General features: G+C 56.4%; 2 protein-coding genes across 2 annotated transcripts in view; both read left to right on the plus strand.

Annotated features, from left to right (window-relative positions):
- Window positions 1–10741, plus strand: part of Col7a1 (collagen type VII alpha 1 chain) — a 36086-nt gene extending 25345 nt beyond the window's left edge. Inside the window, 36 exon segments of the mRNA XM_048334880.1 lie at window positions 7–69; window positions 162–197; window positions 300–380; window positions 521–589; window positions 676–711; window positions 794–835; window positions 944–988; window positions 1111–1155; window positions 1869–1904; window positions 1988–2047; window positions 2143–2250; window positions 2633–2704; window positions 2828–2863; window positions 2949–3008; window positions 3107–3151; window positions 3240–3275; window positions 3638–3673; window positions 3750–3806; window positions 3958–4002; window positions 4004–4030; window positions 4339–4410; window positions 4572–4607; window positions 4861–4941; window positions 5146–5199; window positions 5275–5328; window positions 5620–5682; window positions 6230–6292; window positions 6410–6526; window positions 7129–7206; window positions 7296–7349; window positions 7484–7532; window positions 8958–8990; window positions 9156–9242; window positions 9346–9438; window positions 9537–9731; window positions 10677–10741. Coding sequence (XP_048190837.1) covers window positions 7–69; window positions 162–197; window positions 300–380; window positions 521–589; window positions 676–711; window positions 794–835; window positions 944–988; window positions 1111–1155; window positions 1869–1904; window positions 1988–2047; window positions 2143–2250; window positions 2633–2704; window positions 2828–2863; window positions 2949–3008; window positions 3107–3151; window positions 3240–3275; window positions 3638–3673; window positions 3750–3806; window positions 3958–4002; window positions 4004–4030; window positions 4339–4410; window positions 4572–4607; window positions 4861–4941; window positions 5146–5199; window positions 5275–5328; window positions 5620–5682; window positions 6230–6292; window positions 6410–6526; window positions 7129–7206; window positions 7296–7349; window positions 7484–7532; window positions 8958–8990; window positions 9156–9242; window positions 9346–9438; window positions 9537–9731; window positions 10677–10693 — 2181 coding nt within the window. The 3' untranslated portion in view covers window positions 10694–10741.
- A 1797-nt stretch (window positions 10742–12538) lies between these two features.
- Ucn2 (urocortin 2) lies at window positions 12539–12877 on the plus strand. Its single transcript, XM_048334424.1, has one exon. The coding sequence runs from the start codon at window positions 12539–12541 to the stop codon at window positions 12875–12877; it is 339 nt and encodes a 112-aa protein (XP_048190381.1).
- Window positions 12878–13682: the final 805 nt, after the last annotated feature.

A 13682-nucleotide genomic window follows, 5' to 3' on the forward strand; every position in this document is an offset into this window, starting at 1 on the left:
TTCCAGGGCCTTCCTGGACCTACTGGAGCCGTGGGACTCCCTGGTCCCCCGGGCCCCTCGGGCCTGGTGGTGAGTTGCTGTGACCTGCCCCGCCCCCCACCTTCTCCCCTTGTTCTCTTTTGTCCCGGCCTTGTGTCACCATCATATCTTTCCCCCTCCAGGGCCCTCAGGGGTCACCAGGTTTGCCTGGACAAGTGGTAAGTTGGGTCCATCTGCCCTGGGCTCCAGTGGGGAGGCGGGGGTGGGGTGGGGGTGAAGGGTCAGCCAGGCAGGTCCTTGACTGAGCTCTTTCCTCTTAGGGGGAGACAGGGAAGCCGGGAGCCCCGGGTCGTGATGGTACCAACGGGAAGGATGGAGACAGAGGAAGCCCTGGGGTGTCAGTACGTGTTCTGGGGGGAAGCTTGTAGTGTCTGGATATGAGATGTGGGCAGCCAGAGACAAGATGGCGGACATGGGCCATGGGCAGCTGGGGACAAGATGGCGGAGCAGCTCTTGAGTCCTTTACATTACTCTGTCATAGGGATCACCAGGTCTGCCAGGCCCTGTTGGACCCAAAGGAGAACCTGGACCCATAGGGACCCCTGGACAGGTGACCTTTGACCTTTGACAGCCCTCCCCCAGCCTTGTTCTACATCCTATCTAAAATGGCCCCAACTCACAAGTATTCCCTGGCAGGCAGTGGTCGGGCCTCCTGGAGCAAAAGGAGAGAAGGTAAGTCTATGCGGAGGCCTGGGGAGGAGAGGCCAAGAATTGAGGGGACCAAGGGATCCCACTGAGTCCTCTCCTTCCTCAGGGAGCCCCAGGAGGCCTTGCTGGAGACCTGCTGGGGGAGCCGGTGAGTGTGACCCCTGCTCTACCCACACTCATGACCCTCCCTGTCCCTCCTCAAGCCTCTTGTGCCTGTGACTCATGTCTGTATTGCCTCCCACGTGTGCACCTATAGGGGGCCAAGGGAGACCGAGGATTGCCAGGGCCCAGGGGCGAGAAGGTGAGTGGGCTGACACCCGCCCCCCATACACACACACACACACACACACACTGAGGTGTGAGCACCGAGCAGAGAGGACGAGGCTGAGAAGCCAGAGCCTCTCACTACTTCCTCCTCTACAGGGTGAAGCTGGCCGGGCAGGAGAGCCGGGAGACCCCGGGGAAGATGTGAGTATGAGGTCCAAGCTTGGTTTAAGAGCTGTGATTGCAGGCTGGGAATGTGGCCTAGTGGCAAGAGTGCTCGCCTCATTATCCATGAAGCCCTGGGTTCGATTCCCCAGCACCACATATACGGAAAACAGCCAGACGTGGCGCTGTGGCTCAAGCGGTAGAGTGCTAGCCTTGAGCAAAAGAAGCTCAGGGACAGTGCCCAGGCCCTGAGTTCATATTCCAGGACTGGCAAAAAAAGAAAAAAAGAAAAAAAGAACTATGGTTGTTTGCCAGGCGCACTGGTGACTCCTGCCTGTCATCCTAGCTACTCAGGAGGCTGAGATCTGAGGATCGCGGTTCAAAACCCAGCCCACACAGAAAAATCTATGAGACTTATTTCCAATGAACCACTCAAAAACCGGAAGTGGCGCTGTGGCTTGAAGTGGTAGAACTCTAGCCTTGAATAAAAATGCTCATGGACAGAGTCCAAGCCTTGGGTTCAAGCCTCATAACTGACAAAGAAAAGAAGGAAAGAAAACTCATTTATATCTGAACCCCTGGCTCTGGCTACCTGTTCCTACATATCTAGATCACTCTGTGGTCACATTGAAACTTTCCCTCCATCTGCATCACCACAAGCCCAGGGGTCATGTCTGAGTTCTTTGTTTATGATCCTGCCCTCTTGAGTGCTATTTACTTTGTTTTTGTTTATTTTATTTTATTTTTTTTAGGGTCAAAAAGGGGCTCCCGGACTTAAAGGTCACAAGGTAAATTTAGCTGGCAGGTTCCTTACTGAGGTTCTGCTTCAGAGACTTTCTGACCCTGCTAAGACCCCTTTTTTCCTTTAAAGGGTGACCCAGGAGTTGGGGCCCAAGGTCCCCCTGGACCATCTGGTCTTCCAGGTATGAAGGTGAGTCTGAATCCTTTTTCGAGTGAGGAGGGCAGCCCCTGTGATGGGAGGGAGAGGGGTTCTAATCATGACCGTTCCTCCATTTTCTATTTCAGGGAGATGTGGGCCCTCCCGGCCCTCCTGGAGCTCCTGGTATTGTGGGGTTCCCTGGCCAGCCAGGTCCTCGTGGAGAAATGGGCCAGCCAGGCCCTGGTGGAGAGCGGGTAAGGGGAACCAAAGCAGTGTATGGGAACTTGGGAACTTCAAGATCCGACTCTGAGCTGGGCTGCTGGTGCCTCAGGCCTGTCAGCCTAACTTACTCAGGAGGCTGAGTTCTAAGGATCATGGTTCAAAACCAGCCTGGGCATGAAAGTCCGTGAGACTCTTTGTCTCCAAGAAACCACCGGAAAACCGGAAGTGGCTCTGTGGCTTCCAGTGACTCACTCAGAGACAGTGCTCAGGCCCTGAGTTCAAGCCCCACAACCAGTCTTCCCCCCAAAACAAAATTTGCTCAGGTCTTGCCTTATGGGTGTTCAGTCTTGGGGGGAAGAGGAGATAGAGGGTTCCCAAGTAACTCTCTGCCTCCTTCACCCTGTATTTCCATAGGGGCTAGCAGGCCTTCCAGGGAGAGAAGGCCCCCCAGGCCCTTTGGGGCCACCCGGACCACCAGGATCAGTGGTGAGTAGAAGCACCCCAATGTCTGTGAGTCTGTTCATATGAGGAACAACGGTGGGAACTAGGGTCGGGCTGTAGGGCTGATTCTATGGGGTTCAACGGCCCTCGATTCACTCTGACCCACAGGGAAACCCCGGGGCCGCTGGACTCAAAGGAGACAAGGTAAGATGCACTGTCAGCCCCTCCCATGACCCTCTGTCCCCAAGGGAGTCCCCTCACTGATCCCCGATGTGCTCTTGATCTTCAGGGAGACCCTGGAGTGGGGCTGCCCGGGCCCCGAGGGGAGCGTGGAGAGCCAGGTGTCCGGGTGCGTATGTCCCAGCCACTGCTGGGGGGGCTCCCCTCCGCACTTACCTCGGATTGCCAGGCTCTGAGCCAATGAACCTAATTAATGTCCCTCTCCAGGGTGAAGATGGCCACCCCGGGCAGGAAGGAGCCCGCGGACTCGTGGTGGGTGTGAATTGAGCCCCTTTCCCTGCCTCCTTTAGCTGCCTTCCCCAGAGTTCCCGTAGCTCACAGGTCATCTTGTGTCACACAGGGCCCCCCCGGCAGCCGTGGTGACCGAGGGGAGAAGGTAAGAATGTGAGAGCATGGGTCTTGAGATGAGTAGCAGTGGGGATGCATCGTATAACTCAAAAGTGGGGTGTCACCGGGCGCCGGTGGCTCACGCCTGTCATCCTAGCGACTCAGAAAGCTGAGATCTGAGGATCGCGGTTCGGAGCCAGCCTAGGCAGGAAAGTCTGTGGGACTCTTTATCTCCAAGGAACCACCAGAAAACCGGAAGTGGTGCTGTGGCTCAAGTGGCAGAATGCTACCCTGAGCATAAACAGGCTCAGGGACAGCATCCAGGCCCTGAGTTCAAGCCCCAGGATGGATTTTTTTTAAACCAAGGGTTGTCTCTAGCTTGGATGGGATTCATACTCTGTCTCCCACCAGGGCGATACTGGCTCAGCAGGGATCAAAGGTGACAAGGTCAGTGTGGCTGTTAGGGAGGAGGAGATGGGGGGCGGGGTGCTCCTGACTCTGCTGACGGCTCCCCACTCCTCAGGGTGACTCGGCTGTGATTGTGGGGCCTCCAGGAATTCCGGGTGCCAAAGGGGACAGGGTGAGTGAGATGAATTCCTGTGCAAACCGCATCTCCCTTGAGTGGCAGGCGGGTCTTCTGGCCCTCAAAGACACCAGCCCCCCCCCCCCCCAACACTTCAGCAGTTAAGGGGCCTCCAGCCTCTGACCCTGACTTCCGACCCCTGATGCAGGGTGAACGAGGACCTCGGGGCATAGATGGTGACAAAGGATCTCGGGGGTGACGTCGGAGATCCTGGTGACAAGGTACAAGGTGACAAGGGAAGAGGGTGGGTACTCTACAGGGGGTTCTGTAGGCTACACACCCCAAAGGGAAGGCTGGAACCAACCTAAAAGGGGGAGACAAGAGTCTGGGGTCCCCACCCCCACCCCCGTGAGCTAGGAGCTGTTTTCCCATGGACCGCAGCCCCAATTCTACTCTGCTATGCCACTTCCCCTGGGGGCCGGAAGTGGAAGTGGTGCAGTAGCTCCGCCCCACCTGGCAGGTGCGGGCCTTGCTATGGCCTCCAGCCCCATCTGGCTCCTGACCGTCCCTCTCCTGCCGGTTCCCACAGGGTGTGAAAGGAGAACCCGGCGACAAGGGCTCAGCTGGCCCCGTGGGAGCGCGTGGATTCACAGGACCCAAGGCAAGCCGTTCCCCAGACAGACACACGCGTCTGTCTGTCTGTCTGTTCCTGGATGTGTGTCGGGTAGACATTGCAGAGTTCCTGGTCACCTGACCACAGGGTCCCCTGCACATGTAGGTAAGGCCATTGCGGGACTCCCCACTAATGTGTGTTTCCCACAGGGGGATCCTGGTGCTACAGGAGTCCCTGGTGACCCGGTAAGATGCCTCCATTTCCCCCCAGGAACCCCATCCCTTTCATAGCTCCGCCCATGTCACCTTTGACCTCATGGCTACCCAATGGCTGGCCATATTTCCCTATTGCCCAGGGACCTCCACCTCCATAGAAATCCTCTCTCATGATGCCCACTGCCTGTAGTGGCCTCGTCCCCATGTCAGACACCCCCCTCTGCCCTACCTGGGCCTCTAGTCTTCCTTGATGACTGTCAGCCATTGACCTCTTTCCTCCCAGGGAGCCCCAGGAAAGGATGGAGCCCCCGGTTTCCGAGGAGAGAAAGGAGATGCTGGCTTCACGGGTCCCCGGGGCTTCAAGGTGGGAAAGGGGCTTGTTTGTTTGTTTGTTTGTTGTTTATCTGCTCAGGAAGGCCTAGTTTGGGAAGGGATGTGGGGGCCAGGTGTGGGGTCCTCAGGGGTGAATGTGAGATGTTAGGTCAGATCAGAGGGTCGGCTTTAGGCCCAAGGGCCCGTCAGAGGAAGGCATTTAGACGTTCATTTCTCCCCTGCTTTCCTCCCTCAGGGCGAGCAGGGCGTGAAGGGAGCCTGCGGCCTTGATGGAGAAAAGGGAGACAAGGTACAAAAGGAACGGGAGCCGTGGGGACCGCCAGGCCTGGGGCCCAAGCCTAACCTCTCCACCTGACGTTTGCAGGGAGAAGCCGGTCTCCCCGGCCGCCCTGGGCTGGCAGGACGGAAAGGAGAGACGGTGAGCGAGGGACACACTCAGAATAAGAAAGGAAGCCCGGGCTGGGAACGTGGCTCAGTGGTAGCGTGCTCGCCTAGCAGGCATGAAGCCCTGGGTTCGATTCCTCAGCACCACAGACATAGCAAAAGCCAGGAGTGGCGCTGTAGCTCAAGTGGTAGAGCGCTAGCCTTGAGCTGAAGAGTTCAGGGACAGCGCCCAGGCCCAGAGTTCAAGCCCCAGGACCGACCAAAAATAAAAAAAAAGAGGCAGGCAGGTGAGTCAGGACAAAGCTCATGTTCTCTTTTTCTCCAGGGGGAGCCGGGTATGCCAGGCCAGTCCGGAGCTCCTGGCAAGGAAGGCTTGATTGGTCCCAAGGTAGGGTCTCTTAAGAGAGGACATGATGGGCCGGGGGTGGGGGTGGGGGGCTGAGAATGTGGCTTAGTGGTATAATGCTCGCCTAGCACGCATGAAGCCCTGGGTTCGATTCCTCAGCACCACAGACACAGAAAAGGCCAGAAGTAGCGCTGTGGCCCAAGTGGTAGAGCGCTAGCCTTGAACACAGAGAGGCTCAGGGACAGTGCCCAGGCCCTGAGTTCAAGCCCCAGGACTGCCAAAAAGAAAAAGAAAAAAAAAAAAAAGAGTGGACATGATGGGAACTTGGGAGGGGGCAGGGAAGACACAACAGGGTGGTAAAGGTTTAGGGGTGGAGGTGGGGGATTGGGACCCGTCCGGAGGTTTCAGGGTAGGGTGAGTCACAGTGGAGAGGGAGGGGGAAAGGTTGGAAGGAGGGCAAGAGGGCTTATAGGCATCGTGGCAGGGGTTGATGTTTGTGGGAGGCATTGGTCCAGAGAGCTCAGGGGTGTTCAAGGAGGTATAGGAGCGGAAGGAAATCGGGGCGTCTCTCACGCTTCTTCCTTCCCAGGGTGACCGAGGCTTTGATGGGCAGTTGGGACCCAAAGGTGACCAGGGTGAAAAAGGCGATCGGGTGAGTTAAGGTCAGGGTTTGGTGTGTGGAGCAGAGCATGCTCTTTGGCAGTGTGTTCATCTTGGGGGGGCAGGGGAGGGGGGCTATGCTCACTGGCTCTGGCCTATCTCTCCCCAGGGGCCCCCAGGAATTGGAGGCTTCCCAGGACCCAGAGGCAGTGAGGGCTCCAGTGGCCCCCCTGGACCTCCTGGAACTGTAGGTCCTAAAGGCCCTGAAGGACTTCAGGGCCAGAAGGTAAGGGAGCCCCAACTCTGAGTGCTAACCCCTAAACCACCCTGCTATGTTCATTCTCCCTCCCTCCCTCCCTCCCTTCCTTCCTTTTTTCCTCCCACCCTCCCTCCCTCCCTCCCTTCCTTACTTCCCTCCCTCCCTCCCCTACCTCCTTCCCTATTTTCCTTCCCTCCCTCCCTTCTTCCCTTCCTCTCTTCCTTCTTCCCTCCCTCCCTTCCTTCCTTCCTTCCATCCTTCTTCCTTCCTTCTTCCTTCCCTCCCTCCCTCTCCTCCTTCCTTCTTCCCTCCCTCCCTCTCTTCCTTCTTCCCTCCCTTCCTTCTTTCCTTCCCTCCCTCCCTCTCTCCCTCCCTCCCTCCCTCCCTCTCTCCCTCCCTCAGATTAAATGCAGGCCCTCATAGATGTCATGCAAGCCCCTCCTGAGCTGCCCTGGGAAGCCCCTCCTAGCTGCATCCCAGCCCTTCCTGCCCCCTCTACCCATCTACCTCCTGGACTTGTACCCCCGTGACCCCAACTCCTTAAGCTATGATCCCCCCCCCCAACTCTTCTGGCCTCTGACCTTCACCGTCCCTACCCCTAATTCACTGGATCCCTTTGTGACTGACAGGGTGAGCGCGGTCCCCCTGGGGAGAGTGTGATGGGATCCCCTGGGGCTCCTGGGAGCCCTGGTGAGAGAGGGGAGCAGGTGAGTAGGAATCCGGGGCTCGTGGTTAAACATGTGGGCAGGCCCGCTGGTGTCCGTGAGACCCTAAGGGTCTCCCTTGTGCCCCCCAGGGACGGCCAGGGCCTGCCGGCCCCCGCGGCGAGAAGGGAGAGGCTGCCCTGACTGTGAGTGCCCACACCCAGTGCCCTGACCCCCCGGGGTCCTGACTCCATGTGGTCGGTCTCCCCTTGATCCCAGTTGTATGTGCCATGCCATGACTCATGGGTTCTTCATGGTCATCGTGGTCTTGTGTTCCCAGGAGGATGACATCCGGGGCTTTGTGCGTCAGGAGATGAGTCAGCATTGTGGTGAGTGGGTCTGGGCTGGGGAGGGGGTGAGGGGGGTCCCCTGGCTTCCATCCCCTTCTCCATCCCAGCATACCTAGCTATGGACCTACAGGTGGTCCCCAGAACTTGTGGGAGAATCAGAGTGGAGGAGATAGATATGAGGGGGGGCGGGGCATGGATAGATTTACAAGACGTCCCTGTTGCAGAACAGACATGGGGACAGACATGTCCTCGTGGTAGGAGACACATAGGCAGATGTCGGGGGTCATGGATGGATCCAGATGTTCAGAATGACTGTGTGCATTGTGTGTGTGTGTGTGTGTGTGTGTGTGTGTGTGTGTGTGTGTGTGTGTGTGTGTGTGGTGTGGAGGAGGGCTTGAAGCTGCTCACACTGCCTCACAAGTGGGGCAGTGATATCTGTAGGGGGCATTGGAATGAAGCTTTGTCTCCTCTCTCTCTCTCTCTCTCTCTCTCTCTCTCTCTCTCTCTCTCTCTCTCTCTCTCTCTCTCTCTCTCTCTCTCTGCCTCTCTTCCAGTCCTGGGGCTTGAACTCAGGGCCTGGACACCACATCCCTGAGCTTCTTTTCTTTGAGCCACAGCTCCACGTCTAGTTTTCTGGTAGTTCATTGGAGATAGGAGTCTCACAGACTTTCCTGTAGAGCTGGCTTTGAACACATCTCGGCCGCCTGAGTAGCTAGGATGACAGGTGTGAGCCACCAGCATCCAACTTGTTTCCATTGCTGATTCTCCTTTGGTTTTTCTTCCTTCCCTCCTTCTCTCCCTGTTCTCATTTTTCCTATCACAGTTTCTCCTGCTGTCTCTGTATATTTTGCTCCCATCCATCTCTCTGTCTCTATGCATCTCTGTCTCTGTCTCTCTGCCTCTCTCTCTGTTGTCTTTCTTCTCTCTCTCTCTCTCCCTCTCTCTGCACCAGTACTGAGCAGTACTGGGGCTTGAACTCAGGGCCTGACCAGGGCAGGGAATGTGGCTTAGCGGTAGAGTGCTTGCCTAGCATGCATGAAGCCCTGGGTTCGATTCCTTGGTACCACATTCACAGAAAAAGCCAGAAGTGGCGCTGTGGCTCAAGTGGTGCAGTGCTAGCCTTGAGCAAAAAGAAGCCAGGGACAGTGCTCAGGCCCTGAGTTCAAGCCCCAGGACTGGCAAAAAAAAAAAAAAAAAAGGGCCTGGCCACTATCCCTGAGCTTTTTCACTCAAGGCTGGTGCTCTACCACTTCAACCACATCTCCACTTCTAGCATTGTGGTGATTCCTTGGAGACAAGAGTCACACAGACTTTTCTTACGCCCCATGCTGGCTTCAAACCGTGATCCTCAGATCTCAGCCTCCTCAGTAGCCAAAATGACGGGCGTGAGCCCCCCGCCCCTGGCTCCTCATTTTCCTCTTGGTCTCCCTCATTGTCTGTCTCTCCTCCTCTGCTCCCCAACAGCCTGCCAGGGCCAGTTTATTGCCTCTGGATCACGTGAGTAGCTTTCTTGCACCCAGAACTTCCTTCATCCTAGGCTCTGCCCTATCTACCCATCCCCTGGGCAGGGTGGGGGGACAGGGGGAAGCCTGGCTGGGGCGAGTGGCTGTCAGTGACCCCCCCCACCCCGCTCCATGAATCATCTCCTACCCTGTACTGCAGGACCCCTGTCCAGTTACGCTGCAGATGCGGCTGGCCCCCAATCTCACCGGGTACCTGTGCTCCGGGTCTCCCATGTAGAGGAGGAAGGTGAGGATGAGCGAGGGGGGGGGGGCGATCGGAGCCGTCCACCTGCCCTGGGTGGCAGTACGTGGGGCGGGCCGGACGACAACACAAAACACCCTGCTTGCAGACCAGACGCCCCCTGAAGACGACGAACTCTCCGACTACTCTGAATACTCTGTCGAGGAATACCAGGACCCTGAAGTTCCTTGGGATGACGAAGGTGAGGACGAGGGCTGGGCGTAGTGAGGTTCCAGTCCCCACCCCCCAAGTCTCTGTGATTCCCACCATCCCTGTTGATCCGATCCTCATTGTTCCCAGACCCTTGCTCCCTGCCCCTGGACGAGGGCTCGTGTACCGCCTACACCCTCCGCTGGTACCATCGAGCCGGGCCAGGCGGCGCGGCCTGTCACCCCTTTGTCTACGGCGGTTGCGAAGGGAATGCCAACCGTTTCGGGACTCGTGAGGCCTGTGAGCGCCGTTGTCCACCACGGGTGACTGGGAGCCAGAGAACAGGTAGGAATCTAGCTCCGCTTCATCCGGGGACCGGACACGGGGCCCACCCAGCGCGGGGCCTGGGTGAAGACTCTCCCTCAGACAGGAGAACCTCCAGATCGCAGAGATGACAGAACTAGATTCAAGCCAGGAGTCATCCTAGCTATTCAGGAGGCTGAGATCTGAGGATCTCAACTGGGCAGGAGAGTCTGTGAGACTTTTTTTTTTTTTTTTTTTTTTTTGCCAGTCCTGGGGCTTGAACTCAGGGCCTGGGCGCTGTCCCTGAGCTTTCTTTTGGCTCAAGGCTAGCACTCTACCACTTAAGCCACAGCGCCACCTCCTGTTTTCTGGTGGCTATTGAGAAATAAACATCTGGGCTGGGGATATGGCCTAGTGGCAAGAGTGCTTGCCTCGTATACATGAGGCCCTGGGTTCGATTCCTCAGCACCACATATACAGAAAATAGCCAGAAGTGGCGCTGTGGCTCAAGTGGCAGAGTGCTAGCCTTGAGCAAAAAAAGAAGCCAGGGACAGTGCTCAGGCCCTGAGTTCAAGCCCCAGGACTGGCAAAAAAAAAAAAAAAAAAAAAAAGAACACATAGAAATAAACATCTCACGGACTTTCCTGCCCACTCTGGCTTTGAACCACAATCCTACCACCCGAGTAGCTTGGGATGACAGGCGTGAACCACCAGCACCTGGTGGGTACTGGGTTTTGAACTCAGGGCCTGGGTTCTGCCCATTAGGCTTTTTCCACTCAAAGCTGATGTTCTGCCACTTTGAGCCATGTGGTTAATTGGAGAGAAGTCCCCTGGATGGGTCTGCAGTGGCTGGCTTCAAAGTGCAGCCCTCCCATCTCCGCCTCCCATGGCGCTAAGATGAAAGGCCTGAACCACTGGCCCCTCCGCGTTGCCTTGCCGTCTTTCTAATATGGCTTGAAAACCATTTCCCCCACTTACCCTACTCAGGTGCTGCCCAGAGCTGAGGCCCAGACGATGATGATGATGATGTTGGGTCAGCGTCCCCCGAAGGCTCAGCAGGGGCCCTGCTGTCTTCTCCTTGGTGCTAGAGGCCATCGTGCATGTGAGCAAGAGAGTATGCGTGCATCCGCTGTTTCAGTGACTTGGCCCTGCGGGTCTGGCCTTCCCTCCCCCTTCCGCCCCCCAGTGGACAAACCCCTATTGTGGCTCCTGCCTCCATTGCAGATGATTCACTGTGTGTGTGTGTGTGTGTGTGTGTGTGTGTGTGTGTGTGTTTGGAGGGGGAGGGGGAGGGCAGCGGGCAGATGTGACTCTCTGACCCAAGCCTCTGGTGCTATGGTGCTGATTCGGGGAGGGAGGGGCATTAAAGCTGCTGTTTTAAAAGGCCCTTGTTGTGACTCTTTCGGGGAGATCGGGGGTTTGGGGGAGGCAGATTCCCCACACACACACACCTCCCCGGGGAAGGGTCAGTGTTATGTCGCGTAGGTTCAGAATTCTGCTGCCTGACCTCAATCCTTGTCTGATACCCTCAGCCGCACACTGACGCCCTGAAAGTCACTATGGTGGGAGCTATGATGATAGGGCTCCCCGGGAAAGGATGAGTCATAGGCGAGAGGGGGCGCTGCCTCATGCCAGGAAACATACCCAGCTCCCACTCGAGGGGGGCTCAGGGGAGATAAATAGTGGGGTAGAGGTTCACACTACAAGATAGCATTGCCTGGCCTGGGCCCGAGCATCTAGTGGCCCCAACCCATCCCCAGAGGAAGCCGACAGTGGTAGGATTGGGATGGGGTTGGGATGGAGTCTTGGGGGGTACCTGGTGGGTACCTTGGGGGGTACCTTGGGGGGTATCTTGGGGGTTGGTTGTGGGGTACATGATCCCTAGGCCTGGGAGGTGTTGGGGTGTTGGGCTGGTCTGCTTCAAGAGCCCCTCATCCTGTCCTTCCTGGAGAAGTTGCAAGCTCTCTCACTAATAACTGTTTCTGCTTTGTCTCTCTGGATGTTTCCATTTCTCTATCTTGGAATCTTCTTGTTTGATAGGTGTTTGTTTCTAGATCAAGTTTCCTAGGCTGGCCTAGAACTTGCTCTGTAGTTTTAGGCTGGCCTCTAACTTCAAATCTTCCTATCTTAGCCTCCCGAAAGGTAAACTTGTAGGTGTATGCCACCATGCTTGATTTCTCTCTGAATTTGTCTGTCCATCATTCCATCTGTGTCTGAGTGTAGTTTCTATCACCCTCACCCCTTGCCTCTCTGTCTCTTCTGTGTGTCTCTCTCTTTCTCATTCTCTTTTTAATATTTGTTGGTTTGGGGCTGGCGATATGGCCTAGTGGCAAGGGTGCTTGCCTCGTATACATGAGGCCCTGGGTTCAATTCCCCAGCACCACATATACAGAAAATGGCCAGAAGTGGTGCTGTGGCTCAAGTGGCAGAGTGCTAGCCTTGAGCAAAAAGAAGCCAGGGACAGTGCTCAGGCCCTGAGTCCAAGCCCAGGACTGGCCAAAAAAAAAAAAAAAATTTTGTTGGTTTTTTGTTATTGTTGTTGTTGGTTCTGGGGCTTGAACTCATGGTGGACCAAAGTTGACCAGAGTCCCCTTCTTTTTTTTTTGGCCAGTCCTGGGGCTTGAACTCAGGGCCTGAGCACTGTCCTTGAGCTTCTTTTGCTCAAGGCTAGCTAGCGCTCTACCACCTGAGCCCACAGTGCCACTCCAGCTTTTTCTGTGTATCTGGTACTGAGGAATCGAACCCAGGACTTCATGCATGCTAGGCAAGCAACTCTACCACTAAGCCACCTTCCCAGCCCCAGAGCCCCCCTTCCTTAAGCCTGTTTTCTCTTACAGCCTGACCACAGGATGACCACACGCGTGCCACTGGTGCTGATGGTTGTGTGGCTAGGCAGGGTGCTGGCCGTCCCAACAAACCCCATCCCAGCCTTCCAACTTCCCTCAGAGAACGCTCCCCCGACCACTCCCTCTCCTGCCACCTCGAAGAGTCCCTCCATGATCACCAAGGGCCCCTCGATTTCCTGGAATCATCCTGGTCCTGGCCCCCGCCTTGGCCCCCGCATGACCCTCTCGCTGGATGTCCCCCTGGGGCTCCTGCAGATTTTACTGGAGCAAGCCCAGAGCCGGGCTGCCAGAGAGCGAGCGGCTGCCAATGCCCGCATTCTGGCCAGGGTTGGCCGCCGCTAAGCGTGAGGGAGGAGCTCCTAAATAACATTGGGTGACGGTTCACCCGAAGATCCTGGAGGAAGGCAACAGCTGGATGCGTGCTCCATCTGGGTAGAGTGCCCGTGGGTACCGCCATATTGTTTTTACCACTGCCACGTCGCATCTGGAGCGCCCCGAAGTCTTCCATCCGGACAGCAAGGACAACATGGCTACATCAAGGTCACTACCATCCCGAACCTGGCCACACACCTGCGTGTCTGTCTACCAGGTGTGCGAACCGCTTCCACCTTCCCTCGCGCAAGCCAGGGCCACGTGGACTCCCGCCACATCTGGATTCCTCCACCACCTCCGAACATCTGGCTGCGGCCACATGGTAGTCACTGTCCCATTCAGGAGTCTCAACACCCAAGTCTCCACCAATGGGTCTGATCTGCTTCTGTAAGGCCTTCTTTCTACTCAAGGCCAGCACTCCACCCCTTGAGCCACAGCGCCACCTCCTGCTTTTTCTGTGTATGTGGCACTGAGGAATCGAACCCAGGGCTTCATGCTTGCTAGGCCGGCACTCTAAGCCACATTCCCAGCCCTCCCACCAAGCTTCTTCTTCTTCTTTTTTTTTTTTTTTTGGTAGCATCATCTGATATAGTATACATGAAGGTTGTGGCTACAGCAGGTGCTCAATCAATGTCAGGTGACAGAAGGATGGACAGGTGACAGAAGGATGGATTCAAGAGAATCAGCCAGTCGTGTGCACACAGGCCGTGATGCATAATGGCTGAGTCACATCTGCTCACACTGTGTCTCTTCACACCGTGTGTGTGTATGTGTG

This window comes from Perognathus longimembris, chromosome 26 (genome assembly GCF_023159225.1).
Source record: "Perognathus longimembris pacificus isolate PPM17 chromosome 26, ASM2315922v1, whole genome shotgun sequence".
NCBI classification, from domain to species: Eukaryota; Metazoa; Chordata; class Mammalia; order Rodentia; family Heteromyidae; genus Perognathus; species Perognathus longimembris.

Excerpts from the sequence above, each read along its gene's own strand:
- Ucn2 (XM_048334424.1), top strand. The coding sequence starts at position 12,539 with ATGACCACACGCGTGCCACTGGTGCTGATGGTTGTGTGGCTAGGCAGG.